The 26,324-nt window shown below is 36.4% G+C and overlaps 1 protein-coding gene across 2 annotated transcripts in view; it reads left to right on the top strand.

Annotated features, from left to right (window-relative positions):
* MAP3K15 (mitogen-activated protein kinase kinase kinase 15) overlaps positions 1-26,324 on the top strand; it is an 83,451-nt gene that overhangs the window by 45,731 nt on the left and 11,396 nt on the right. For both annotated transcript variants that reach the window (XM_079316941.1, XM_079316940.1), the window contains 13 exons: positions 6,056-6,226; positions 7,197-7,309; positions 8,349-8,508; positions 9,111-9,261; positions 9,651-9,758; positions 11,045-11,094; positions 14,052-14,147; positions 15,597-15,684; positions 19,189-19,322; positions 19,975-20,102; positions 21,825-21,955; positions 22,194-22,299; positions 24,665-24,822. In XM_079316941.1, coding sequence (XP_079173067.1) covers positions 6,056-6,226; positions 7,197-7,309; positions 8,349-8,508; positions 9,111-9,261; positions 9,651-9,758; positions 11,045-11,094; positions 14,052-14,147; positions 15,597-15,684; positions 19,189-19,322; positions 19,975-20,102; positions 21,825-21,955; positions 22,194-22,299; positions 24,665-24,822 — 1,594 coding nt within the window. The remainder of the gene's footprint in view (positions 1-6,055; positions 6,227-7,196; positions 7,310-8,348; positions 8,509-9,110; positions 9,262-9,650; positions 9,759-11,044; positions 11,095-14,051; positions 14,148-15,596; positions 15,685-19,188; positions 19,323-19,974; positions 20,103-21,824; positions 21,956-22,193; positions 22,300-24,664; positions 24,823-26,324) is intronic.

Here is a 26,324-nt window from a genome sequence, read left to right as displayed (position 1 = left end):
GTATGTAGCTCCAGGTAAGCAAGTTAGGCAAGAGACTTTAGATTCTGCACCATTCCAGCCTAACTGCATGTCCTCTGCCTCAGAGCCAGCCTGGGCTTGACCTGCCTTGGTCATAAGCAAAGCAAGGCTGGGGCTCACTGCTGGGTGCTGTGCAGACAGTACTAAGGCACTTAGTGTCACTTGTAGGGCAGGCAGACACTGTCATGCTGGTTTCTGGAGCCCTGATTCATATGGCAGGTGTTTAAGCACAGCCCCTCTCCAGTTTGCTGTCTTCCTCTCTGGTTGCTGTTTCAGAGCAGAATTGAGAGCATCTTGGATTTGTCATCTCTCATGTCTGTTATCAGAGGTTAACAGTGGATGTTGGGCAGTTTGAATATATCACCATCTCAGATGCTTATTTAGAAGTCCTAGGGAGCAATGGGCTGTTGCTTTTCCAGTGTCTTAAGCTAAATATTTGGATGTAACAGAGCAGAGAGTGCTCTCTTCTGTATGGGCTGCTTTAAGACATTGTTCCTTGTTGCCTCCTAGCTGAGATATAAGTCTGATTGTGTCTTAATTTAGACATCTTTAGGTATAAATTCAGTCCAAATGTGCAACTCAATATCTGTATTCAGCTGTGGTGTGAAGTAAGATGCTGTGCAATTGAGGGCTGGGTGTTGCAGATGTGAATGGCTGTTTGTTTCAGTCCATGGGTACACCTTGCCTGGGAGGCAAGCACTGTGTAAGGACAATTTTCTAACTGGTCTTATTTACCAGGGCTGGAGTTATAATGTCCTGAAAGCTTACAAAGAGGCTCAAGGATATGCCAAATTCTGTTCAAAACAGAGTAGCCTTTAAAACCAAACCCAGTCCTGGCATAAGGCCAGAGCTGTGGAAATGTTAGTCTCTTTCCAGGGCACTTCTATCCTCCTTTATATTCAAGATGAGGACAGCTGCAGTCACTATTATTTAACTCAGCATGCTGTGTTTTAACAAGCAACATATTCCAGTACCATAATAAAAGACAGCAATTAACAAGTGAAGGGTGTAATGGGGTGCAAGTAGAAAATCACTAGTAATTGTGAATAATACTGGTAATTGTGAATAATAGTAGCCACAGGAAATTGTCCCCATTGATAAGCACTGGGGTATTTAAAATGTTCTGTTCTGTGATTACTCAAATTTAGTAAAAAAACGTATTGTAGGTCTTCTCATTTTATATACCTGACTTTCATGAAGTACCTGAAGTGTATATGAGGAGGGGAAAAAGCTATTTTTTTTCTTTGTCATATCTGTCTGGAGGCCTGCAAATTTAATTCTTGTCAAAGCCTAATTTAGGGTCTTGTCTTCCTCATTCACTGTTTCAAGTATTGAAGATTCTACAAGCAAATTACATCCTCAGTGAAATGTATCTTAACTGAAAAATTAGTTTTTGGTTTTAAGTGAGAATACAAATTACTATTTTTTAGTAATTAAGATTTTTTAAGAATGTTTTTGCTGTAGGTGTCTATACAGTTAGTAGTAGTTCAGATCATCTGCTATGGAGTCATTAAGACATGAAATAAAAAGGAAACCAAATGTGGATTCCCATGAGAAAATACTTTCTATTAATACAAGAGTTTTTTGTCATATATAGTCTTCTCCATCTATCTATATGGAAACAAACTACAGAGAGGAAGATGTGAACAAAAAACTGAGGAAAAAGAAATTACATCACCTTTTACCTACAGAGTGAGCTAATTCTTGTCTCAGTGAAATTCATGCTGTTCCTGTTAACTTTGTTGGGCAAAGGCCTGGTTCACTCAGTGTAGCTCTGGCTCTGTAACCATGCCAATTCTTTAAAGCTGGTAAAACCAGTCTGTGAAGTAGGAAGATTTTTTTGGTTTAGGAATACTTAAAACTAGACCTCCTTATAAAAACTGGAGTGTAGAGAAGGATTCTCCATCCAGGGATGGATTTGGTGAGCAAGAAAGGGGCTATGATGTCCAAGAGAAAGGGGAAAAAATCAACTTTTTTTTACTGTGTTCCAGGTGTTATTCCAGGTGAGATGCTGTGATAGGAATTTGTTGCCCTACAGAGTAATTCAGAGAGGTAAAGGAAGAGTGGATAGTTGGACAAGACAGGGAGACAGATGCAAGAGGCTTGTGCAGACCAGGGAAGTGAGAAGACTGCTTCTGTGATTGAGGAAGCATGGTAGGGTCAGCAGACAGATAAACTATGTGACAAAACTGCAGTGAGCAAGCTAGCAAATTGGCAAGTGAATCAGCCAGCAATTTCTGGAGGATACAAGCTGTCAGGAAAAACTAAACTGGCAGCAGAACACTGGCATGAATTTCAAGGAAGTGATTAGAGGCTATAAAGGTGCCCTGCCAGGACAACTTTTGTTTTGAGAAAAAGAATTTCTATGTAGCCATTTCTGTCTGAAAAACCTTACTTTATTGAAGATTCCTTCACACAGTAATGATTCCATGTCATTGAGCATTCCCTTAATTTGAATTTTTTTTTCCTTAGTCCTAATAGTTTAGTTTCCTTTTTAAATAAAGCTTAAAACTGTACACAGTACTGAAGATTAATGTGCCAGGTATTTGTGAAAGACATAATGTGTTTTTGTTTTACTTTTTATTCCTTGTTCATTTCCTTTTAACTCCTAGCATTGTGCTTTGGGAAACTTGGCAGTGTTATATTGAGCACTAGGATCTTTTCATAATTGCCCTAGTTTTTGGAGGTAAATCACGGATCTCTTTCTTAACTGGCAGCAGTTTCTGCTGCTGTCATGTTCAGGTAATGTAAATTGATTTTCTCTGCTTAGTTTCTCTGCGAATTTTCTCCAGGTAAGGTTTGCAATAAGAGGATTAAAATGCACTAACAAAGAAAGCAGTAAAGGAAAAAAAAATCATTAAATATTAAAACTGTATTTTGAAAGAATTTTCAGATTTTGGATAGTGATTCTGATGCCCCTCAAACCCAGAAAAAATATGAAGAGTAGCTCATATTTTCACTGGGTGTGCAAACTTCTTTAAGGTAGGACATATTTTCTCCCAAATGTGGAGAGTATAATAGATTGTGTATTGAAGAGCACCATGGAAAAATGCCTATTTCAAAATTCTATATAATTCCTAAAAATGACTTGTTTGTTTGATACCATGAGGGGTTGTATTTCAGTGCTAGATGGCCTGTAACCACCAAGGAGCAGTAAAATTACCTGGTAGGGTCCTTTCTGTAGCAGCCTATTGGGATTCTGCTCTGGCTTATAAAACTTCATATTCAGGGGATATACTTTGCAAATCTCAACTGGTGCACCAAGTTAATCCATAAAAAGAACATTTTCTGCCTTCCTTCTCATGCCTGTGCATCATCATATGCAGTATTTCAGCTTTCCCTGAAATAGTTTCACTTCAGAGAGGCTGTGGCATCTCCACCCCAGGAGATAAAATAGATTCAGTTTTCCAGACACAGCCAAGGCTGCCGTGGTCTAGTGTTGGGCTATGGACCTGCTGTGAGAGGGAGATTCTATTAGATGACCTCCAGCAGTCCTTTATGGGTTTTTTTGTGATTGTTCTTGTGTGGCTGTAAGTGGGTGCTGGGGAGCATGGGGAAGCTGACATAGCTGAGATTGATTTAAAAAAAAATAGAAGTCAGTGCTAAGCCTTAAGGTTTTAAGGTAATCTCTTCTACTTTATTGATAACAGCACAGAGCTCTTTCAAGGCACCTTGAACAAATTATGAGCTGTCAGGCATGCAGACCTGACAAAGTGTGGGATCTGAAACAAGAATTGAACATCTGTCTTGGTCAAGCATAGCAGGTTCTGCATATTATCCAACAGAATATTTTCATACTCACTTCAGAGAACTTGTTTGTAGCTTATGTGATCTTTCAGATTGTTTGGGTTTTTTTTCTTTGTTTGCCCTCTTCTTTTGGGATTTAGAAGGTGATAACTTCCTAAATTTGTAAATTATTGTAATTGATGTGTGGGTTCTGTATTATCCAATGGGCACTGAATTCTGCTGCAGTGAAAAACAGGGTCTAATATAAAGATACCTAAACTGATTATTGTTTTTGCTGTTTGATAATTGTATACTTGTCATGTGCTAAATTTTGTTGAATTTAATTATTTTTAACAATATTTTTTCCTTATAACAGAGAGATATCTTTCATTTTAACTTCTCTAGTACAGTGTTTATTTAGGGTTTGGTCCTTTGTAATGCTCTCCTGTTGTTGTATTTGGTGTGTACAGGTTCATCCTTTGTTGACCAGAAATGTTAATCTGCACAAAATCCCATTTTAAGCAGTGTCTTGCTTTGCTCATTGTATTTTTTCTTTAGTTGCACTTTTTTTTTTTTTTCAATCAGTACCCAACACCTCTTTATATTAACATTAATAAATAACCAGTTTTCACACGACACAAACTTGGGAAAGCAGTAATTTTTAGATTTTCTGTTTCCATGCTGAAGTGCTCTACATTGGGTTCTAGTTGTGCATTTCTTGTGTTTTCAGGAAGGGCTCAGAACACATGCCAGCTTTGTGATCACAATATGCAATACCAGGGAACTGCTGGACTTTAATTTTAAGGCCTGATTTTGTTCTGAGCTCTGTTTACTCAATTTTCTGTGCTTTAATGTTAACAGCAGTGAACCTTGGGTACTCCTAGTGAAAGAGTCTGGTTTGTTCAGAAGAGGTTTGATTACAGCATGCTGACCTGGGCAGTGGATTTACCCCACAGTTTTTACCTCCTGTTTATTTCTTATAAAACTGAGAAGAGATACTAACTTTCTCTTTGTGTACTCATTAGAGAAGACCAGTATTTGTTTCAGAGCAGTTACTCTGAAGAAAAAAATGCTTTAAAAATATTCAAGTAATTGTGGTGAAAGTTTATGTTCTGCCAGTGCAGACATCAAAGGCAAGATAAATCCTTCACAACCAGCTACAAATCTGTTTAATCTTATTAGGTGTTCTCCATCACCTAACATGCACAGAAGCCTGAATTTTGCTACAGATGTGTTGTTACTGGTCTTATTGCATCAGCTGAGCCCCTTTACACTAAATATTAATCCTTTTGGGGCATGCAAGTAATAAATTTATCAGAAACCATTATCTGCTACTGGTATTGCTGACAAAGTAGTCATAGTCCTTGTAGGCCTGTTCATGGATAACTAGGTGGGCATTGGAAAATTATAAACAGTTCCAAAAAGAGGTTGGCAAATATTTTAAATTTTTCTGGTAAAGAAAAAAAGTGCTGAAGAGGCCATTAAACTCTTCAGCTGTGTTTGCATTACTTTTGCAAATAGATGTTGTTTGTTCTGTGCATAAACTTTTTGTAGTAAATATTGAGTTCTAAACTTAGCAAGATAAATGGAGGCAAAAATTCTGATTGTTTAATAATAATAAGGAATGGAAATGTTATTTAATCACTGCTTTCTTATTAACACAATTGGTAAATATTTGTCAAATGATGCCATATCACAGCTGTTTATTTTCCAAATCTTTTTCTAATCTGACGAATTTCAATTAAGAAATACAGTTCAATTTTTTCATTTTATTCTTGTTGCTATTCAAAGGCTCCATATTGAGCTCTATCATTATTTTGGGTAAGATTGGATTGACCTGGCTTCTCCTGCAATTAGTTGGTTTTTCCTGGTATTGTTTCTGGATCCTCTGGATTCATGTTTGCAATTCTTGGACATAGCTGAATGATCAGTCACAGTGAATGCTGAAAATGGCCATTTTTGTTCAGTGTTGTCAGGAGTGAACACTAAACAAGCACTTTTTTCTCATTGCAGGATGGGCAGAGTGTGTTTGTGTACACAGAAAGGAATCAAGTCAAATGGCAGATTTTTATCATAGAGGAGTTCTGGGTTTGCACAATTTCTTATGTGAGCAACAGATAGAGACCAATGATAGGAGAGTGAATTTGAGTTTTATCAGTCATCCAATAATCATGCATCAGTATAAATAAAGTGTGTGTATAGTAATGATGGATGGATTGTGAGATACAGGAGGGATATTGTTTTTCTCCCATCTTGCAGTTACTGTTTGAGGTCTGAACTAATTTATTTTATTCTCTGCATTTGATTTCAGAAGAAATAATGCAGGTGACAGAGAGAAGGCACTACAAGTTATGCTTCAAGTCCTGCAGACATGTGATCACCCTGCTCCAGACATGTTTTGCTTATGTGGGAGGATCTACAAGGATATGTTTCTTGATTCTGACTGTAAAGATACCAATAGTCGAGATCATTCCATTGAATGGTAACAGAAAAAAAAAAAAAAAAAACTAAACCAAAAAAAACCAAAAACCCCAAAACCGAACAAAACAAAACCAAACAAAAAAGAAAACAAAACAAAACCACCCACAAAAAAACCCAAAACAAAACAAAACAAAAAAAAAAAGAACACCAAAAAACATTTAAAACATTTTCAAACAAATTTTCAAAACATTTTCAGACTTTTTATTTTTGGATATGAAAAGCAGGGCCATAAGAATTAGATCAGTTGTTCTACTTATCTCTGTTTTTCAGAGTCCTGCTTGAATAAGTGGTTTACTGAGCAACAGATCTTTGTATATGTATTTCCTCGCTTCTCTTGGAAATTGAATGATGCACTTTATTGGGAGGGATGTTGACTAATTGGTGTCTTTGTTGAGGAAATATATAATAAATGTGTCTCAAAGCCAAAATGAAATAAAAGTGAGATCACAGAGTTATGTTAGTCCTCTGCAGAAGGATGGTTTCCATGCTGGATCCCCAGGAAATGCAAATAAGGAAAAATAGTGATAACTGTATTATAAATTTTCTTAAGACATGCATTAGCGCACAGGCTCTCACTAACATACTGTTCACATAGAAATGTTTGTATAATCATACTTCTGAGTACAATAATTTTAGCAGTGTGAGTTTGTTTGAACTGTTAATTGTGAAATATTCTCCCCCACCACCTCTGTTTTTCCCCCCAGTGAAACATGGATGGGTAGCAGTGAACTTGCAAGCTTCAGGTGGATCTCTTGGTACTGCACCAGCTGGTGGCAGGCATTCAGCCTCTGTCAGCTGGGTCTCAGTTACCTTTAATGAATGTGAAGCTTTAAAACAAAGGGTTTGGCCACTGGTGACAGCTAGCTATACAATCCTTACAGTAAATCAATAGCTTAAAATATCTACCAAAACTTTGCAATATTTCAGTTCTTATAAACAATGAGATGTGAGTTCTTGACTCTTCTCTGCAGGTATCGCAAAGGATTTGAACTCCAGCCAACTCTATATTCTGGAATCAACCTTGCAGTTTTGCTGCTTGTTGCAGGACAGCAGTTTGAAAGCTCAATGGAACTGAGAAAAATAGGTAAATAGCCACACATAGTGCCACAGACAAGTTTTCTGCCTCTCCCCCTATGAAGAAAACAAAATACTTAGAGTGATGGGTTGCATGGACAGAAAGGTGGTTCAGGGTTTTTTTGTGGTGGGTCCTGGATGGCAGTCTGAAGCACAGGGATCTCAAAGGCACATTTTCCTTCTGGCTGCCTTGGGGCAGCTTTTTGGGTAACATGGCCCATCTAAAGGGCCCCAGAGATGGGAGAACAACAAAGGACCAACTTCAGCACCATCTGTAAACTGTCTTTACTGCACCACAGAGATTATCCCATTGCAGAGCCAGCAGGGCACAAAGACAGGAAGAGACATTGTGGCCCAGTTCTTCTCAGGAATGCCAGGAAAGGATCCAAGGGGTTTCTGTTGTCACTGAGTAGAAAGATCCACAAGAATTATTGTCTGCAAGGATCTTCCAGAGCAGTTACTTGTTGTTTACCTCGAGTCAGTCACATCTTCCATGTATGTGCTAAATAAAACACATCACTTTACATTTACAACAAAATCTCATAATAGAAATGGGTTTGCAGGTCTTCCAGGGAGATGATTGTTGAACATTATATTTCGAATCTGGTCTTGTCTGAAATGTGTATTTGAGCTGTAAATGTTAAGAATGCAAAAGTGGCTTTAAATCATTCTTCTGACCCTGCTCTGGGGTGGACTTGTGTGGACCTCTAGCCATGGATCTCTTGCAGTAAATGCAGATGAGGACACAGATTTGTGCATCTTACATTGAGAATCAGGAGGCAGATAGCCCAGACAAGAAGCAAAAGAGGTTTTTTTTAGCACTGTGCAGTAAGAGTTCTGCTTTCTGAACTGTACTGGGGGTATGATTTGCAGATCCTGTCTCTGTATTGTGCACTGTTGTTTTCTGGGAAAAACTTATTCCTCTTTATTTTCATCAGTAATGCTTAATCAAGTCTTAAATTAGTCTTTTACTGATCAACATACCAGTAAAAAACACAAAGGAGTGTTTTACTGATAGAAAATTGTGGTTTCTAATTGAAATTTTACAGGTGTACGGTTAAACAGTTTATTGGGAAGAAAAGGAAGCCTAGAAAAAATGAACAATTACTGGGATGTGGGACAGTTCTTCAGTGTGAGCATGCTGGCAAATGATGTTGGTAAAGCAGTACAAGCAGCAGAGAAGCTTTTTAAGCTGAAACCCCCAGTGTGGTATGTGGTAGAAGGCTGTTGCTCAAGTACTGAACTATGGGGAAACGCACTAATTTTAAAAAATCACGTGGTTAACTTAACTGGATTTTTCCATCTTAGATTGTTTGCATCTCTGCCTTTTATGCTCTGTTCTTTTGTTCCTTTTGAGAAGGAAGTGGGGAGGTGAGAAATTAAGTTACCCTACATTGTCAGGTTATATCCCATTGAAGCATGTATTTTATAAGAAGGAATTTGGATATTAGTAATGATTCCTTGTGAAGCAATTGTGAAAACATTGTGAAACTATTGTTTTCAGTTTAGCTAGCTGCTGCTTCCCTCCCCCACCATCTTCTAGCTCATCATATCCTGTCTAATTCCCCATGTAACTACTTGTGTAACTATACCCATTTGCAAAGAGCTATTGTTCATGAACATCCATGTGAGCTTATAACTTCAGGCTTTGTCTAAACTTGCTATTCTTTCCAGAAATCTGTGATAATCAGCACTACCATTTCCATTGTGGTAGCTTTTAAAACACATCTCATTTTGGATGTCTAAGTGGTTTTAGAATGGGGTCAAGTTTTGTTTTCTCTCTGGTAACTCATCAATTCAATACATTCTAGGTACTTGAAATCATTAGTTCAGAATCTGATGTTAATTCAGCGTTTCAAGAAACTCACCATAGAGCATTCTCCTAAACAAGAAAGATTGACTTTCTGGCTAGATATAATTTTTGAGGCAACGAAAGAAACAACTAATGGACTGAGATTTCCAGTAAGATGTTATGTCCAAACAAGTTTTGTATGTTTAATGTTTCTGGATAGGATATTACAAGAATTGGATAACTCTAAACATAATACTTAAAAACTTTACTGCCTGTTATTTCATTGCATGAACCAAACCCCTGTACTCTCTTAATCTTTATGCTATAAAAAAAAATTAACCCACCAGCCTAAAAGCTTGTAAGTCTCCTATAACAAGTGATAATGCTGTTCTGTTGTTCATAAAAACACAGACTTTTCCTGCCTTGTCTTGCCCTCATATCTCCCTTGAAAATTTTTTTGGCCTTACTTGAAAACTACCTTTTGTCTACATGTGAGCATCTGCAGATACTTTAGTGTATTAGTTACTGGTTTATTAAGGAAAATGCTCTCTGTCTTCAGGTTTTGGTGATAGAACCAACTAAAGTCTACCAGCCTGCCTATGTTTCAATAAACAACGAAGCAGATGAGAGCTCTCTGTCTTTGTGGCATGTGTCTCCCCCTGAAATGGTAAAGCTGTCAGCAAGTGTGTTAAATGTACTGATTCACTGTACATAAAGTAATTTTTTTACATGTAGATTTTGGAGCACCTTACAATAATTTAGAATTTGCTACTTCTGTGTAGATATTAAAGTTGATATTTTACAGAGAAAGTAAAAGGAGTGACTGGTTAGAAATCAAATGACTGATGTCATTCAGATTTAACTTATCTTTGCTGTGTCTCTTAGAAGTGCATGGGTTATTTGGTCTGCTCATAATATTTATCATTAGAATTCTGTGATTTTAGTTAAGATGCAGGTAAAAGATTAAAAGTCAAGATAAAGCCCAGTATTGTGTTCAATGTTTTAGGCATTTTAAACTTTTACAATGTAATATTAGAAACTAGAAAAAATGGCAGCCTGTGACAATGAAGTGTCAAGAAATAAAATATTTACTGTCTTGGATTATTGGATAAGGCACAGGGGATTAAGAAAGGAGTAGGCACAGTTACAGACACTGTCAGCTCTTAAAAATGATAAATATTTTGTTTCACATTGAAAGACTTGAAATCTGCAATGTATTTTGCCACACTATCTTAATATTAGACCAACATAGATGGAGGATAGACTAAAATGTAGAGAGACAAAGTGTGGAAAAGAAGCATGTTGTAGCAGGACAAGACCACATAATTACCTGGAACTCAGTGATTTTTCCAGTACCTTGTTCTACTTACATTCAGATGAATGTGTCTGACACAACTTTGCTTTATGGAACAAATTTTTCATGCATATCTGACATTGCTAAATAAGATCCAACTCTTAGCTTTAATTAGATTTATGGAGGGCTGCAGTCCTAGATACAGGCTGTCCTTCCTCTGTTTGCCTCCCTAGGCCAAAGCTGTTGTCTCAAGATTTCTTAGGAACATAGGTGAATTTGCCCTTCCCTTTGAACCTAGATAAGAGTAGCGCATAGTCTGCTCCATGTTTAATGTAAAATATAGATGTATTTGCATCAAAACATAATAATGTTTGGTAAATTGTATTGCACAATTTATTCTTTGATTTTAATTTACATGAGTAAATGCAGCCTTTGCTTCCACTCTGTACCATTTGTATTCACTTTTTCTCAAGTGAGTAAAATAGCAATGTGTGTATAAGTTCTTTACCCATGTATTAATTTTATTTCAAAATATGGGAGGGAAGAAAGAAAGAAAGAGACATTGTAAAACCTTTATTTTGCTTACCATGCTGTGACTTTGTTTTCAATACTAATTCAAGGTTAAACTGTGGTTGATTTTATCCCTTTGTTCTTTACAGAAACAGATTCATGAATGGAATTTTGCAGCTTCTTCCATTAGGGGAATAAGGTTGGTTTGTCAGTAAATAGTTGTGTCCTTTTGTGTAGGTTTTATATTTCCCTTAAGTGGGAAATCTACCTTAAATCTCTCTCTTTCAATGGCCTGTTATAAGAGCTTGTTCTGTCCAACCGGCCAGGAAATGTCACAGAAGAGTTTGTCTTTCTGTGCACAGGCAGAGCTGTACATTTCTCACAGGAACACTCAGATCTGAGAGGAGTACTGGGTGTTTATATCCTCTGGTAGACTTCTTTGTTTTCCATTATGTAACTGATTTTTGTTGATTTTTTTCTAAATGTTTCATTGAAGTTATTTCCACCTCTACATTAAAAACGTGGAGAGCAGAAGGAAGGAAGAGCCCTTAGCACTTCCTGCTTCCTTCCATAAGTGAAAAAAGACTTTGTTTTCCTTTAAGTAAAGGAAACCATGGTATCTATTTTCTGTTTGTATTCAGAAATTCTTCTGTTATGGTTTATTTAAATACCTGCTTGCTAAAACTTGAGTTATTAGAGAACTAATAAATGAGGTATAAATGTAGTTTTTGCTAAGGACAGAAAAGAATTCTTAAGCTGGAAGTAGACAACTAGTGGAGTTTCTCAAGGACTAACCTTTAAATAGTTAAGACAGTTCCATTGGTGGTGCTTAGATTAATAAGAATACAAGTCACCAGTAAATGGATCAAAATATTAGTACCAAAATCAGAATATTTTAGAAATATAATAGAATATATTATAGAATATTATCAGAAAGAACAGGATTGTTCTGAGAACTGAAAGGATAGAAATATGACTACATTTAGAAGGTAGATTATGTATATTAATTTGGACTGCTTTGCTGCCAGAAGTATGAAAGACAGAACACCAGGAGAGGGGAAAAAAATTAAACCTATCTCCTCTCAGAATGATGCAGGCTGCAGCTAAGCACTAGAGGAACTGTAAGTACAGGGAACACCAGGTGGGCTTTTGCCTTCTCTCTGAGCTCCTGAGTCTCTTCACTGGTGGATCTGACCTTTAGGGACATAAATGGCTGTTGTCTGGGACCACTTGTGCCTGCATAAGCTTGACAAACCTGATTCAAGTACAAGAGGAAATTCAGATACCTAATGGGTTCTCTAGTCCTGAAGGGAGAGGACTTCTGGGCATTGATCTTGACTCAGAGTGCCTAAAGTTTTAGGTCCCTGATTTGCCTTCTCTGAATTTGTATAATTTGCCTAAGCAAGTAAGCTTGGAGAAGAAGTATTTCTCTGATTAATGTGAGGGGTGGTTGAAAACCTAAAACTGTGGATTTGGACATAGATCATATAATAACTTCAGTCTTTTCTTCTAAAAAAAAAAGCAGGCTTTGGTTTGAATTAATTTTACATGATGTTTTATTCTACTACGCCAATGCAATGTGAATTACTGAGGTCTGTGGAACTGATTGAGTGTAATTCAGCATAAAGTTTCTGTACCACATGAATTACCTTCAGTCAACACCATGCACAGAAATTAATCTTTGAGAAAGATAACTTTAATCAAAAGGAAGCAAGCAATTAATTTCATTTGCTTTGATTTTTAATCGCTGCTGAGTGTTTTTAAAAAAATCACTGCATTACAAAGCTCAAAGAGGCAATCTTTTTAGATATAGTGGAGTTAGATGTTTGCTTTGTATGGGACAACTTAAAACTACTATACTTTTGAAATTGCATTTGTTTAAAAAAAAAGAAAAAGTGGTCTCAGTTAAAATACACACTATCAGAACTCTTAAACTGTACTTATACTAACTAGTTCATCTTATATACCCCATACATGACTATGTTTGTAATGCAGTATTGTTGCTTAGATACTGTCTTGTCTATTCTGTATTTGCCCCAGTAAGACCTTGCTTTGTCTCTTAGTTCTCAAGTCAGACATGTGCTCATCTGACTTGTTAGACTGGAAATTGCTGCACCAAATGAAACTAAAGAATGGCTTAGTGTTATTTGCACATATTTCTAGAAAAGCCTTCAGGCAAAATTTTGATTTTTTTGGAACATTTTCCATGGAGCCCTTAATGATGCTTCAACAGGCAACATCAGTTGGTCCTGTAACATGTGGCAGCTTTACTAAAGTGTACTGTCATGTATTTTAAGTAACTGGCTTAGCAGAAGATAAGCAAAATAGAAGAGTTTGACTGAACAGATCAGGCAAGAATCTAAGAAATTTTATTAACACAAGGCACAAAAATACCTGAAGAAGCCTAACAGTTTGAGATTGTGTAGCAAAATGCTGAAGTGCAAATGGTTGGAGTAAGAGGTCAATTCTTAGATTTATTTTCATATTGATACTGTTTTATGGCATTTTACTTTTTCCTTCAGTGCGTTTAGATGGGCTATCTATGACACTGGCATGATATGATATGCAATAAATAATCCCTTTTTCAGAATTATGGCTGCAATTTGGAGCAAATATTAGTAATCCCAAAACTTGTTTATTGGTTTTAAGGCCATAAAAAGTATAGACCGAGAAGGATCTGTTACACTGTTGGCATTTCCCAGTTCAATTTTATTGTAGGAACAATGGAATTATAAAAATCTGAAGTACTTTTCAGTCTTTAAGGAAAGGTTTTCTGAATAGCTAAATTAGTGTCAGAACAATTCCATTGAGGTGTCATCAAGTACCAAGGAGTCTGATGGAATTGTATAAAGTAGAAACAAACCAACCTCTATACACCTCAGATAAACTAGTATTTTACTAGAGTAAGCAGCAGCTGCTTATTTATCACAATGGAGATAGAATTATAGAATATAGAAAATATATGTAGAATATAAGCTCAAAACTCCTAGTTATAAGGAAAAAATATATATAATTACATACTGCTTCTCTGAGGTAATTAACTGTGAAAAAAGATGTTTCTTAAGTGTTCACAATTTAAAAAAAACAACTCCTCATTGCCCTATTTCTTACAATAGTTATATCCAAAATAACGTTTTCCTTATGTGAATTTTACAGCATTTCCAAGTTTGATGAGCGATGTTGTTTTCTTTATGTTCATGACAACTATGATGACTTTCAAATCTACTTTTCTACAGAAAACCAATGTAGTAGGTGAGTTCAGTTTGTGTGGGTGTTGCATGCCTCATCTATATCCTAAATAAAATTGATTTCATAAAGATTGGAAACCAATATTTTTGTTTGAGAAACAGATTATTTATTTTTCCACTTATTTTTTTTCTTGATGAAGAAGCAATGCAAATTTGGTGATGCTTGAGGTACTTAAAGCACCCATTATACTTCCAGTGCCATTCTGATTAGTTTATCTACAAGTCCATATGTCTGAAAAAGGCTTAACCAGTTTAATCTAAATTACAGCTGTAATCTTATTTTTATTTTGGCTGTGTCATTCAAGGTGCTACTTTGTTTCAGGTTCCCTTGTGTGTCTGTTCAGTTTGATTTAAATAACAGTATCTAAGTGTGACAAGAAATTATAACTTACATTGTGCCACAGATCCATGTTACTGATTGTACCTGTAGTTAAATATTTTCTGGTGGTCTGTTGTCACTATAAAGTAAGCAGGCTAACTGAATTTTAGGCATAAATCTTGACAGACCAAATTCTGCCTTGTGACTGGTAGTTAGATGCAAATACACCTGATTGATGTAGGAGGGAGTTGTTAATACACTTAGTTTTGGGAGTGTAATGGTATATTCACTATTTCTTGCAATAATCGCTCCTAATGTATTATATGGAATAAATTCAGATTAAAGAAAATTACTAGCTTTGCAGAGTGCATTGCATAAAAGGTAGGAAACACTAAAATTAATGTTACCTCCTCAGCCTTAATTTGGCAGTGCAATTTGTGTGTCATGAAACATGATCACCTTTTTTCATACTGTATTCAGTGTGCTACAGGCATCAGTTCAAGAAATGTGTCTGTTATTTAATGAAAGAGATTTATGAAAGGAAATTATGAATATTTTATAATTTTTCTATTATCCATTTATTTTTAATTGTTACCCATTTCTTATAGAATTTGGAAAAAAAATCTGTAAGAAGTTTCTCTGCTTAGGCAGAGAAAAAATGTTCTTGTATTTAAATATCTCTACCCCAGAGAACTAGAAGTTACTTAAAACTGCTCTGCTCTTCTAGCCACGTTACTACTTTTTATAATTTTTGGCTTTCTGACTGCCTGACAAAAAGCTACAAGATGTGATTTTCTGAAATACTGAGTAATCACACTTGCAGCCAAACATGTACTGAAAAAGTTTTTGAGTTGAATCTACCAAGATTTTACTATGCAGTTGCAATAACAAGTAACTGTTGGGTTCTGCTACAGCAAATAAAGTAATTTTATAAATAATGAGGCTTTTCAGTGTGTGTTTGATGTTCTTCATCATTTAAAATGGGATAAATATGGAGAAAGTCAGTAATGAAAGAAAGCTGTGAACGTGCTAGTCAGTTTAGCAGCTTGAAAGCAATGCCCAGCTTGCAAGAACCTGTTTAGTCTGCTTCCAAAAGGGTATTCTTTGATCTTGTGCTATGTATTTATTTTTTAGATTCTGTGGTTTGGTGAAAGAAATTTTGTCTGATGCAGTCGGCAGTACTTTGGAACTAGAAGGAGAAATAGATGGAGACACATTAGAGGTATGTTGAGGATGAAAAGCTAAGAACTCTGAAACTTGTTCTCAGTCTTCCCTGCACTTTCCTATCAGTATAGTAGGAAGATAAATAGCATTTTAAACTCCTTAATTGCATATGAAATTTAAATTCTTTCAAAATTATTTGTACATGAGATTTGCATTCCTTTGAAAAAACACAAATTTTTTATTAAGTGAGCCTGTTACTACTGTCAACTGTATAAATCCTTAATGAAATGTGCTACTGTGTTTGTAGAAGAAGAATCAACTGTTATCAGCTGGCTCAAGTGGGTAAAAAAAAAAAAATATTAAATAAATGCTAACTAAAAGCCATTTACAAAGGTACTTTAGTTTTTCTAGCTGGTGGCTGATACCATTACTTCTCCAGGTAATTTCATTTGACAGGCTTCTGTCCCAGAGATATTGTAGGTATTTAGGATCAGGTTAATGCACTGTGCTTTTTTCTTCTCACTGTAATGTGCATGTTAGGAATCCAGTAGCTGTAGGCTTTCTTTATAATTAGTACAGAGAGGAAAAAAGGTAAAAACCACCAACTTGGAAAGGGTTATTCACATCTCATGTGGCCTCAGGTTGGGATAGGTGAATCCATGTCTTCATAAGAGAAAGTAACTCATAGCAAATGGCCACATTTGTAGCATTAAATACACACTCTGTATTTATTTATTCTTCTTCTTATTTGTTTCGAAATCTGAAAAGACACCATAGAAGGTAGGTTGGAAGTTTTATTTGTGGACAATCAAATTTAATCCATCTGATTAATGAGCATGAAAACCCTCCTATGGCTTGCTAGTCTTGTGTCTTCCTGACTGTGTCTCATTCCAGCAGTTATCTTAGGCTGACAATTCCAAGCCCCTCTTCATGGTAGTGAGCTTTTGTAGGACTTGAGACTTTAGAGGAGGAAAAAGAAAATATAGAACTCTCTGCTGTACTGTTAAATGTAGTTGCATGTAGTGGGAAAGATGAGTTTGTGCAATGGAGTTTGTTTGGCCATGGAATTCTTTCCTCAAGCAAGAAAGACAAATTCACACATCTGTTAAGCCCAGTTTAATACATCCATCTGTGGCCTTGACACAGCTTCAGGCCTCTGCCTTGGTACAGATAGGGTATTAGCTATAGCTGCAGATCTTTATATCACATAATTATGTACTCAGCTAATAGCAGGACTATCTCCACACAACACAGTCTGTTCAGCTGTATAACAGTCTCTCAGAGGACGTGAGCTCATCGTGGCTTGAGCCTTTTAAAAACTAACCTGAAAAAATCACTTGACAATGCATAGCTGGAAGCAGTCCTGCATGAGTGAATGATACATGGAGATGTGACTATAGAAATGTATTTCAAATCTTTGAGCTGTAGCATTCTACCTATCTTGAAGTTTTCACAGTTGTCACCTTGTACTTACTGTCTTAGGTTAGGACACTAAAACAAAAATCAAGATTTCTGAAGGGAAGAAATAATTAGTTTAGTGTATAAATGAAGAAAGACACTTAATGCCTTTCTGCAGCTTGAGATCTTACATTTAAGAAGTGAAAATGAGGAGAATGCAGCTTTGTGTGGTCTTAATGGTCTCTGCTAATACAGGGAAAACAGTCCTTACTGTTAATAAAACAGCTGTTTATATTTGAGGAAGAAGAAAAAACCTCTTGTAAAGTCTGGGGGAATAAAATCTGATTTCAGTCAGAACCCTTATAAGAATGTTGTGGCAAGGGGCGGTATATTTTATATATAAATGGCAGTCTAATTTTACAGCTCGCAAGTATTATGAAGGAATGTGAATTTTGCAGTTCCTTCAGCCTTGAGGTATTCACTTCCATATATTGATATGAAGATGTTCCTATCACTTTAAAAGTACCTGCTGTACCCCAGATAGGATATTCTGGAGAGCACTCTGCCCTGCAGAAGGTCAGATATGAACACTTGTTTACTTGTACCTACTGGCTGGATTTCACAGACATTGGTCACTTATTCAGATTTTTGGAAACCAGCAGTGGTTTATTCAGTATTTGTAGCTGTTGGGACTAGAAGAGGCAAATGTAAAGTGACATCAAGTATATACAAGTCTATTAAACTGTCTACTAACTAGCACTGAACTCTAAATCCAAACAATTTATGTGTATCATGGGACCCAGTCTGGAGAACATGGGTTTCTCCATGGTAATTAAAGGGTTGGCCCAGGACCAGTGTGTTGCAGATGAGTTTGCTGTCAATCTTAAATTCTGCAATGTGACTGCTGTCTTTCTTCTGCAGTTTTATGTCATGTGATAGCTGTGAAAGCTGGATGTGCTCCTACCAAAGAACCTGACAAGTTTTGCATATGGCGTTTTGGGTCAGTTATGCCTATCATGTAACGAGATTATGTTGTGAACCATGAAGTGCTGAAATGCAGTAAATGGAGCTGTGCTAAAGCTGTGCTTGCTCCAGTTTAGTTCCACTGAGCAGAATATGCTGTTAGGATAAGCAACAGATGGGTTTCCTTTAGCACATTCCATACAGCAGCATGAAACTTACTGTCTTTGCCGAGATGAAGAGGAGGAGTGTCAGTGACACATGGACACTGCAGCAGCAGTTCTGCTGTAAACTGGGGAGGCACATGAAAGAAATACTCCAAGGCTGCATTCTCTGTCAGAGAGTCACATTGGACACTGCAGAAAAAGACATCATTGACAGAAAAGTCAATAATTACAGCCATTTTACAAAGTTTTGTTGTTTGTTTTTTCAATAGACTATGAAATTGTCCAGTTCCTTTCATCCTTTATAGGTTCTTTGATTTCAGTAATGGGTGTGCTGTTAACCCAACTTCCCTAAGAAATTTGGTTTTATGTAGAGTCTGGAGTACACTTTCATTAAGCATCATTCATTCCTTTAGAATAGGATAGTTCTGTCACAAGGTCACTATATGAGGTGGTATAAATTAGTGTGGCTTAACTGAAGTCAGTGAACCAGCATCAAGTTATTTAGCTGGAAATATGGCCCAACACATTTCAGCAGCAATAAAAATGACCATTATATTTAATAATTTTTTTACAAGATTAATATTATTCTCTGCCCTTTGGAAAAATCCCATAATGAGAGAGGATGTCCTGGGGTGACTATGTGGTCTGGTTACTTTTATCTATTCATGAAAACACTGGTTTTATAATTCTAGCTTATATTCCATGTATTTACATATTCTGAAGGCTCTGTCAGTAGTTCTTAGAGATGATACATGAATTGGTTCTTTTGGCAGTACTGTTTCATTGAATTTGGTTTATTGGTATGTTCCTTGTTTGGATAAATGCATCTTTCTCAAAGCTGGTTAAGGAAGATTGTATTACAAAGCAAGTAAGAGGGAAATCTCAGAAGTTGTGTAAGAAGTTGTGTAAAGCTGGTTGTCCCTCAGCTGCACTGCAAAACCCCTCTGTGCTGTGCTAAACTGGGCTTAAGGCTCTCTAATTACAAATGTTAGTGATAACAATTTCTGTGCTGCTCTGTTTATCTTTTCTGCTTGCAGTATGAATATGATTATGATGAGAATGGTGACAGGGTAGTTCTAGGGAAAGGTACTTATGGAATAGTTTATGCTGGAAGAGACCTTAGCAACCAGGTCCGAATAGCCATCAAAGAAATACCTGAGAAAGACAGCAGGTAAGACCTGGTTTATTGTTATATACACACTGTGAAAAAAATGCAGTTGTATTTTGAAAACTTGGCTCTTCATAGCATGTGTTTCTGTGTGGCTAGTTTATAAAATCCCAATATACTGAAATTCAATTACTATTTCCTCCTATTATGTAAAAGTACGTTTTTGAGAATAAAGACTTGTCTTTTGGGGGAAAACATATGTTATATATCATAAATGTGAAAGTTTAATAATTTGTATGTATATCTTACATTCTAGGAGACATATCTTTGGTTTTAGGTTGCAGTTGTATCTCATTCTTTTTGGGGAGGGTGAAAAGCATGAGAGGAGCTCTGGAGTCAAAGACAGTGCTATGTATATACAGAAGACACAAATACAAATTTTTGGAGGGTGTGTTTCTCCACCAGGGTTCCTCTGAGATCTGTCTCTGTACTCTTTTGGAATAGGCAGTGAACCATGCTGCATTTTAAGGTCATGGACAAGATGTTTGCTGAGAATTGGAGTGTTATCCCTAAAACCCATTCTGTTATCAAACTAGTATTTAAGCATAGTCCAGAACCTTTTCCTGCATGATGAAATAGTCCTTGGGTTTTTTTGGTTTTTATTGTGGAGCTTTTTTTTGTTTGTTTGTGTTTTGTTGTTTTTTTTTTTAAATAGGTATTCTCAACCTCTTCATGAAGAGATAGCACTGCACAAATATTTAAAGCACCGGAACATTGTCCAGTACCTTGGATCTGTTTCAGAAAATGGATACATTAAGATTTTTATGGAGCAGGTGCCAGGAGGTTTGTATCATGCTGAGTTTGGTCTATGAAGGAAAAGCATTTGGGACTCCAAACTGACTGAAAGTCAATAGATAAGCACTTAATGTGTTTGTGCACTCTGTATGGCTTTTCTCTTAACTGTGTAAGTCAGTTTTGTCATAGCAAGAGTGAATTTGAGGAGTATGGGTCCCAGTACCCTCTTCCCTTTCTGTACTAATTCTAAACCTAGAGGTAAGTCATTGAAAGTGTTTAGTTTCAAATACTCATGTGTCACAAATCAGTGGAGTTAGAGCTGTATTGTCCATTGAGCTCAAGTGTGTGGATGATGAACTTTCAGTGTAGGTTTGTCTTTGGGCAGTAACACTGATAGAACAATTATGTACTATTTTTAAACTATTATATACAAAGGACTGCTATCCCCTAGGTAGATTAGAGATAATGGTGAGATGTGTGCTGTGCTCATAATTTCCAGGTTCACTCTTCCAGCCTTCTCTGCTGGAGGAAGAGGATGTGAAATCTCTTTGTAACCTCTCTGTGTTGTTTCCATCTTCATTTTGCTATTTTACTCTTCAGTGTCAAGGATGTGTCAGAATGAGTGTTAAATTTTGCTTTAATTTAATTTGCAAAGTAAAAACAGAGGTAAGAAAAATGGAGGGAAATTTCTGGTTTCTAATAAAGGTCCAGACAAACATTCAAAATATAATTAAATACATCCAGGGCATTTAGGGATGCAGGGAAATTATTTAGTTTTTGAATCCTTGTGACCTTCTCACCTGACAGGTGAGACACTTTAATCTGCATGATTCATGTAGGTGTGGTGACATTATACCAACACTTCCACTTGTTTTCCCACACTTGTTAACAGTGTCAGCTGGTGGTGTTTCCTGTTCATATATGCACAGAAAGTGTGCTGTGATTAGTTGCCAATGGCAAGATATTACTGAACCAATTTAGGTGGTATTTTCAACTCTGTAGCCAGTCTTAAAAAGGAACCAGCTGTTCAGATTATGCAAGATTCTTGGAGGAAACTTTACTTTAGAAAGCTGTTGGTGTGAACTGAAAGTTCCTTTAGCTGAACTTTTCTGGCCTTAAGTAGTTTAGTTTATGTTGTGCAGAATAACTTTGCCTTGAGATTTAAATATTTGTATTATTTAAAGATTAGTTTTATTAGAATTGGAGATGTGTAGATGGCCTGTCTTTTACTCTGAACCTCTCTTCAGGAGATTTTTTCAGGAACTTTCTTTCCTGTGTCTGAATATTGCCAGAAATTGATCCCATATTTTTAAAGAGACGGCTCTTTCTGTTTTGGATTCTTCCCTTCTTGCCTCAAGAAAATCAGCTTGTCTTTGCCCATACCTGTGGTTCATGAAATACAACACAGTACAGTGTTACCTTTAGCCCTTGTTTTATTACAGGGTTACTGTCAGTCCTTGTTCCATTAAGGGCTACATGAGTGCCAGTTGTAGTCTCAGCAGTTGTTACAGTGAAGTGAGGGATCCAGCTCTGTCAGAATGTTTATTCTTATTGTGGGAGTAGAACCTGACCTGGCAACTAAGAAATAACCTGTCCAGAGCAGCAGCAAGTTATTTGCTGTGAGTGATCTAGCAAAAATTTGGCTTTGTCATGGGTACTGCTTTTCTTTTATATTAGGATTTTGTGCAAAGGCTTCATTCAGACTTACTTGTTTCATGTTAATTTTGGAATTTTGCTATCTTGATACAGTTTCTTCTTAAACTCCTATAGGCAGCCTCTCAGCTCTCTTAAGATCTAAGTGGGGCCCAATGAAAGAACCTACAATTAAATTTTATACCAAGCAGATTCTGGAAGGACTCAAGTATCTCCATGAGAACCAGATTGTACACAGAGATATAAAGGTAACTTTTCCTTTTCTGTGTCTTGTTTGATTTGCTTTCCATCTTTACTCCAGTTAGTTTTGAAGCAGAACTTTTAATAGGACTTCATGGAAGCTGAAAAGAAAGGGAAAGCATAAACCAATTCCTTCTCCTGGTGCTCCTGGAATACTGCTTTGTAGCAAAAATAAGTGCAAATTGGAAGGAATATTGAGATTGAGAATCTGTATTTATCTGTCTCCCTCTCCTGTCCAACCCACAGGGGGACAATGTTCTGGTGAACACCTACAGTGGAGTGGTTAAGATATCAGATTTTGGCACTTCCAAACGGCTGGCAGGAATCAATCCATGCACTGAAACATTTACAGGTAAGGTTAATTAGCAGAGTTTATAAGGGCTTAGCATTTGAGCCAAGAGACTCTTTGGCTTAGTCTCTGATGAAAACATTATTGGGTCTCTGTTTGCAGGGGAGAGTAAATGGGAGTGTAATCACCATTAACACAGGCTTGGTAGCTTTCTTGACTTTTTTTTAAATATAAGTCTCTTTCATTTTACTTTTTGGGGGTAAAAGTTTTTCTTCAAAGTGTTCATTAAGTTGCAATTAATTGTTGCAATTACATCTGGAAATACTTGAATTTAGCAACTTTTTAATTTAACAGTCTTGATATTAGTAACTTATACATGCACACTTACTAGATGTATGTTTAAAAGTGCAGAAGACCAAACTCAAACATATGAACACTTTCAGTTTTGAGGTATTAATTATAAAACCCAACCAACTGGCTAACAACAGTAAAATCAACAGTTTACATGGAAATTTTAGGCTGATGTCTTACAGAATAGCTTTCAATACAACAAGGTTTTAAAGACTTGTAATATTCAGGGAAAACAGAAATTGCTGAGCAAAAGGGGAAACTCCTCATTCAAATATGAATATGTAGTCACATATGTGGGTAACATGGTGTTTTTGCTTGTTATGTGGCCTTAGGCAAAGGCTGATATCACAAGCTTCTTACTAGCCTGCACTTTAAATAAATGGTACACAGACAAAGCCATTAGTCATAGATGGCTTCAGAGGGGAAGACAAAAGATAACAACCGTCACTTAAGTGAGAATCAAGACTTCCCTTTACCTCTCTGGTGGTGTGTCTGCAGTTCCTCCAGCTTTCTTACAATGGAAGCCATGAAAACAAAGTTAAGATTCTGAAGTAACTTACCTTTCTCAATTATTTTTACTCATTATCTCATTATTATTCATTATCATTCTCTTTGCCTGTGTTTTATATACTGCTCAGTGACTTTTTAGCAACTGATTGTCAGTAGGGATGATATATGGAGAAATGATATCTTAGGAAAAGTCACCATACTGTAATTAAAGGAGGTAAATCTTTCCTTCTGCCCTTTTTCTTTGTTCTCTTGCAATTTTTCAGCCCTGTTTGTGCCTTTCAGGTGTAATTTGCCATGTGAATAAATACTTAAGCTATCATTTTGGATTTAAATCAGTAAGCAGGTAGTTATACCCCAGAGGACCTTAAAAGGTCTCTAGCAATTTGGTTTTGTTCTATAACTCAGTACATAAACCCTGGTTTTAGGCATTATGTAATAAAATCACAAGGTTTGAAGAATCCTACTTCTGGTGGTTTAAACATTGCATCCCTCCATTCAAGACACACAACCTGAGGGCAAAGCTGTGGCTTGAACTTCCATTCTGCAGCAGTTGCATTCAATGAACATATGATACCCTTTTATCTTCACCATATGTCCATTAATTGATAGTTCACAGCTCTACTGCAGTGTAGTTTTATTGCATTCCTAAGAAGAAAAATAATTTAGTTTAAAGATATCATAACAGAGCTGATAGAAATTCAGATGGAGAAGGAAGTGTAGTGTTCAAAACACTCTGAACATACAGAGGTTTCTGCTGCTGTGGTGTGGACTCTTTCTGTCAAGACCTTGTTAGCTGTGTTAGTCAATGGCTCAATAGCAGTGATACCAAATTGACCATCTTTTATTTAATTTTTTGCTGTACTGTTCTTTATCAATATTATTACTAGTATTACACTCAGATTGTCTACAGATAGGATCTTATTTTGTCAATATGCATAACTTCATAAATTCTAACTGGTTGATTTGTTTGGTTGGGTTTTTTGGTGGGTTTTTGGTTGCTTTTTAGTTGCTTTTTTGTTGTTTTCATTTTAAGTTTTTTTTTGCTAACCTTGGATGTCAGAAATCCCAGAAATCCCATCCAAGACATCCTGGAATTTTAGACAAACTATGATGGGTTGCCTTATTTATTGCCCTATATTTGCAAAAATAGCTTTTTTTCAAACTATTTGAAATTCCCTTTCACTAGTGTTCTCTTTATTGAGGTTAAATATGAAAAATTATTCTCATGAAGACTATCTGTCACTTCCCAGATTTTGCCATCTCTTACATGCATAATCTTTAATAGTTGGTGTCTGCAAAAATTTGATATAATTTTATTTCCTGAGGAAGCTAGTGGATTATGTGGTGACTAGACTTTCAGCAGTTTGAAATCTTAAGTTAGAAAGAAGGGACAAAAAGATAGTTTGTAAAAAAAAGATGCTATAACCTAAGGTATTGTCTAGTTTTCAGTGCTGGTATGGGAGATAACAGGTTGCATTTGACAGTTTTTGCCTTGCTGAGTGTTATGTTGATCCTCCTTAATAAGAATGAAGAATATGCACTTGACTGCTCTTTTTGTCCTGAGCAGGAACCTTGCAGTACATGGCTCCAGAAATCATTGATAAAGGACCACGAGGATATGGAGCTCCTGCTGACATCTGGTCCTTGGGCTGTACCATTATTGAGATGGCAACAGGCAAACCTCCATTTCATGAACTGGGGGAGCCTCAAGCTGCAATGTTTAAAGTAAATACAACTTTTTTGCTTTAGAGTTTATGAATTTTCAAGCACAACTTAATTTCATAATATTAATTGGTAATAACATTGTTTTAAATGAGGATTTTTTTGGTTTTGTTTTTTTGGGATTTTTTTGCACAAAACTATAGTCTGACCTGTGCTTTTAACTCTCACTCTAAGATCCTTCCCTTCTCTAAGCTGTATTGCTCTAGGGGGTGATCAGTTATTTTTGTGCTGGAAATAGGTCATGACTCAGAGCAGCAATCTGAAAAATGAGTGAAGACTTATGAAAACTAATATCCTCTGTGTTACCTTTTTCATCTCCTGCTCTTGGTTTATGATTTCCTTCTTGTAACCAGTCTCCCCAATAATGACAAACAAGTTATTTCTGCTCCTTAAAGTATGTTTTTTAAGCTTCCTTCCCAAAGGAAAGCCTTTTAAAAGTCTCTGAAACATGAATGCAGGAAGATGTGCTGGAAAAGAGCAGGGGAATAGCTTTCCAGGATTTCCAGTATGTATTACAGGAATAAAATACTCTGTATTTTGCATTCCAAGTCTTTCAGGTCATAGCTGCCTCTTCAGTAATCTGTTGTCTCTATTACATTGTTTCTCTTGGTGTATCTGTTTTCAAATGCAAAAATTAACACTTGAGAATTCTTCAGATAGTTTTGATAATAAAGTTTTTTTTAAAGTTACTTGTTCTATCTCTGTAGCTAACAGGGGTGTAACAACTATGATAAAATGAATAATTAGACTGAAAATTTTTGGTTCTTCCATTGGCTTGCAGTAGACCTTTAGCACAGCACTTAAGTTTTTAGTTATGCTTGAGAATTCTCATTCTTATAGAGGGGAAAATATCCCATCCATAACACAACAAACTGCTTTAAATTACCAATGTTGTAATTTTTTCATGTACCTTGTTGAAAGCCCCTATTTGAGCATTATTATCATCATTAATGCAAGTATGGTGTCAAAATCAGATCTTTCCCAGTAGGTATAGAAATCTGGGCTTAGGTCAGCATGACACATAATGCCATACATGACACCAGGCATGTGATTTGTCCCATGCACCACTGCTAAAAGGAAAACAAAGGGATGATTGTGGGTTTTGATACAGTTATTTCAGAGGTATAATAGGTCACCTTGGTGCTGTCAACTTGTGGCATGCCTCAAAAGAAGCTTTCTGGGTGAATGTGGTGTGGCTCACTAATGCTTTCCTGAGGCAGCCATGGAAAAACACTGGTTTCCACATCACTGTAAATGTCAGATACTATTCTGTTGGCAGATGCCTTTTCATCATATGTATCTGGCATGTAGTTGAACTGTTCAGTGAGATTACACATCTTATTTTAAAGCACAGTTTATTGAAAGTTTTTAGCATTCCTGTTGCAGACTATGTTAATGTACTACAGGCAGGCATTTGGTTTTGTTTCCTGTTTCTTAGCTCTGCTGGGACCTGTTTTAACTGTGTCTTGCTAGGCACCATAGGATAAAAACCATGTTTTCTTTTT

Source organism: Erithacus rubecula, assembly GCF_903797595.1.
Source record: "Erithacus rubecula genome assembly, chromosome: 1".
NCBI lineage: Eukaryota > Metazoa > Chordata > Aves > Passeriformes > Muscicapidae > Erithacus > Erithacus rubecula.
This window is presented reverse-complemented; position numbering and strand designations above follow the sequence as displayed.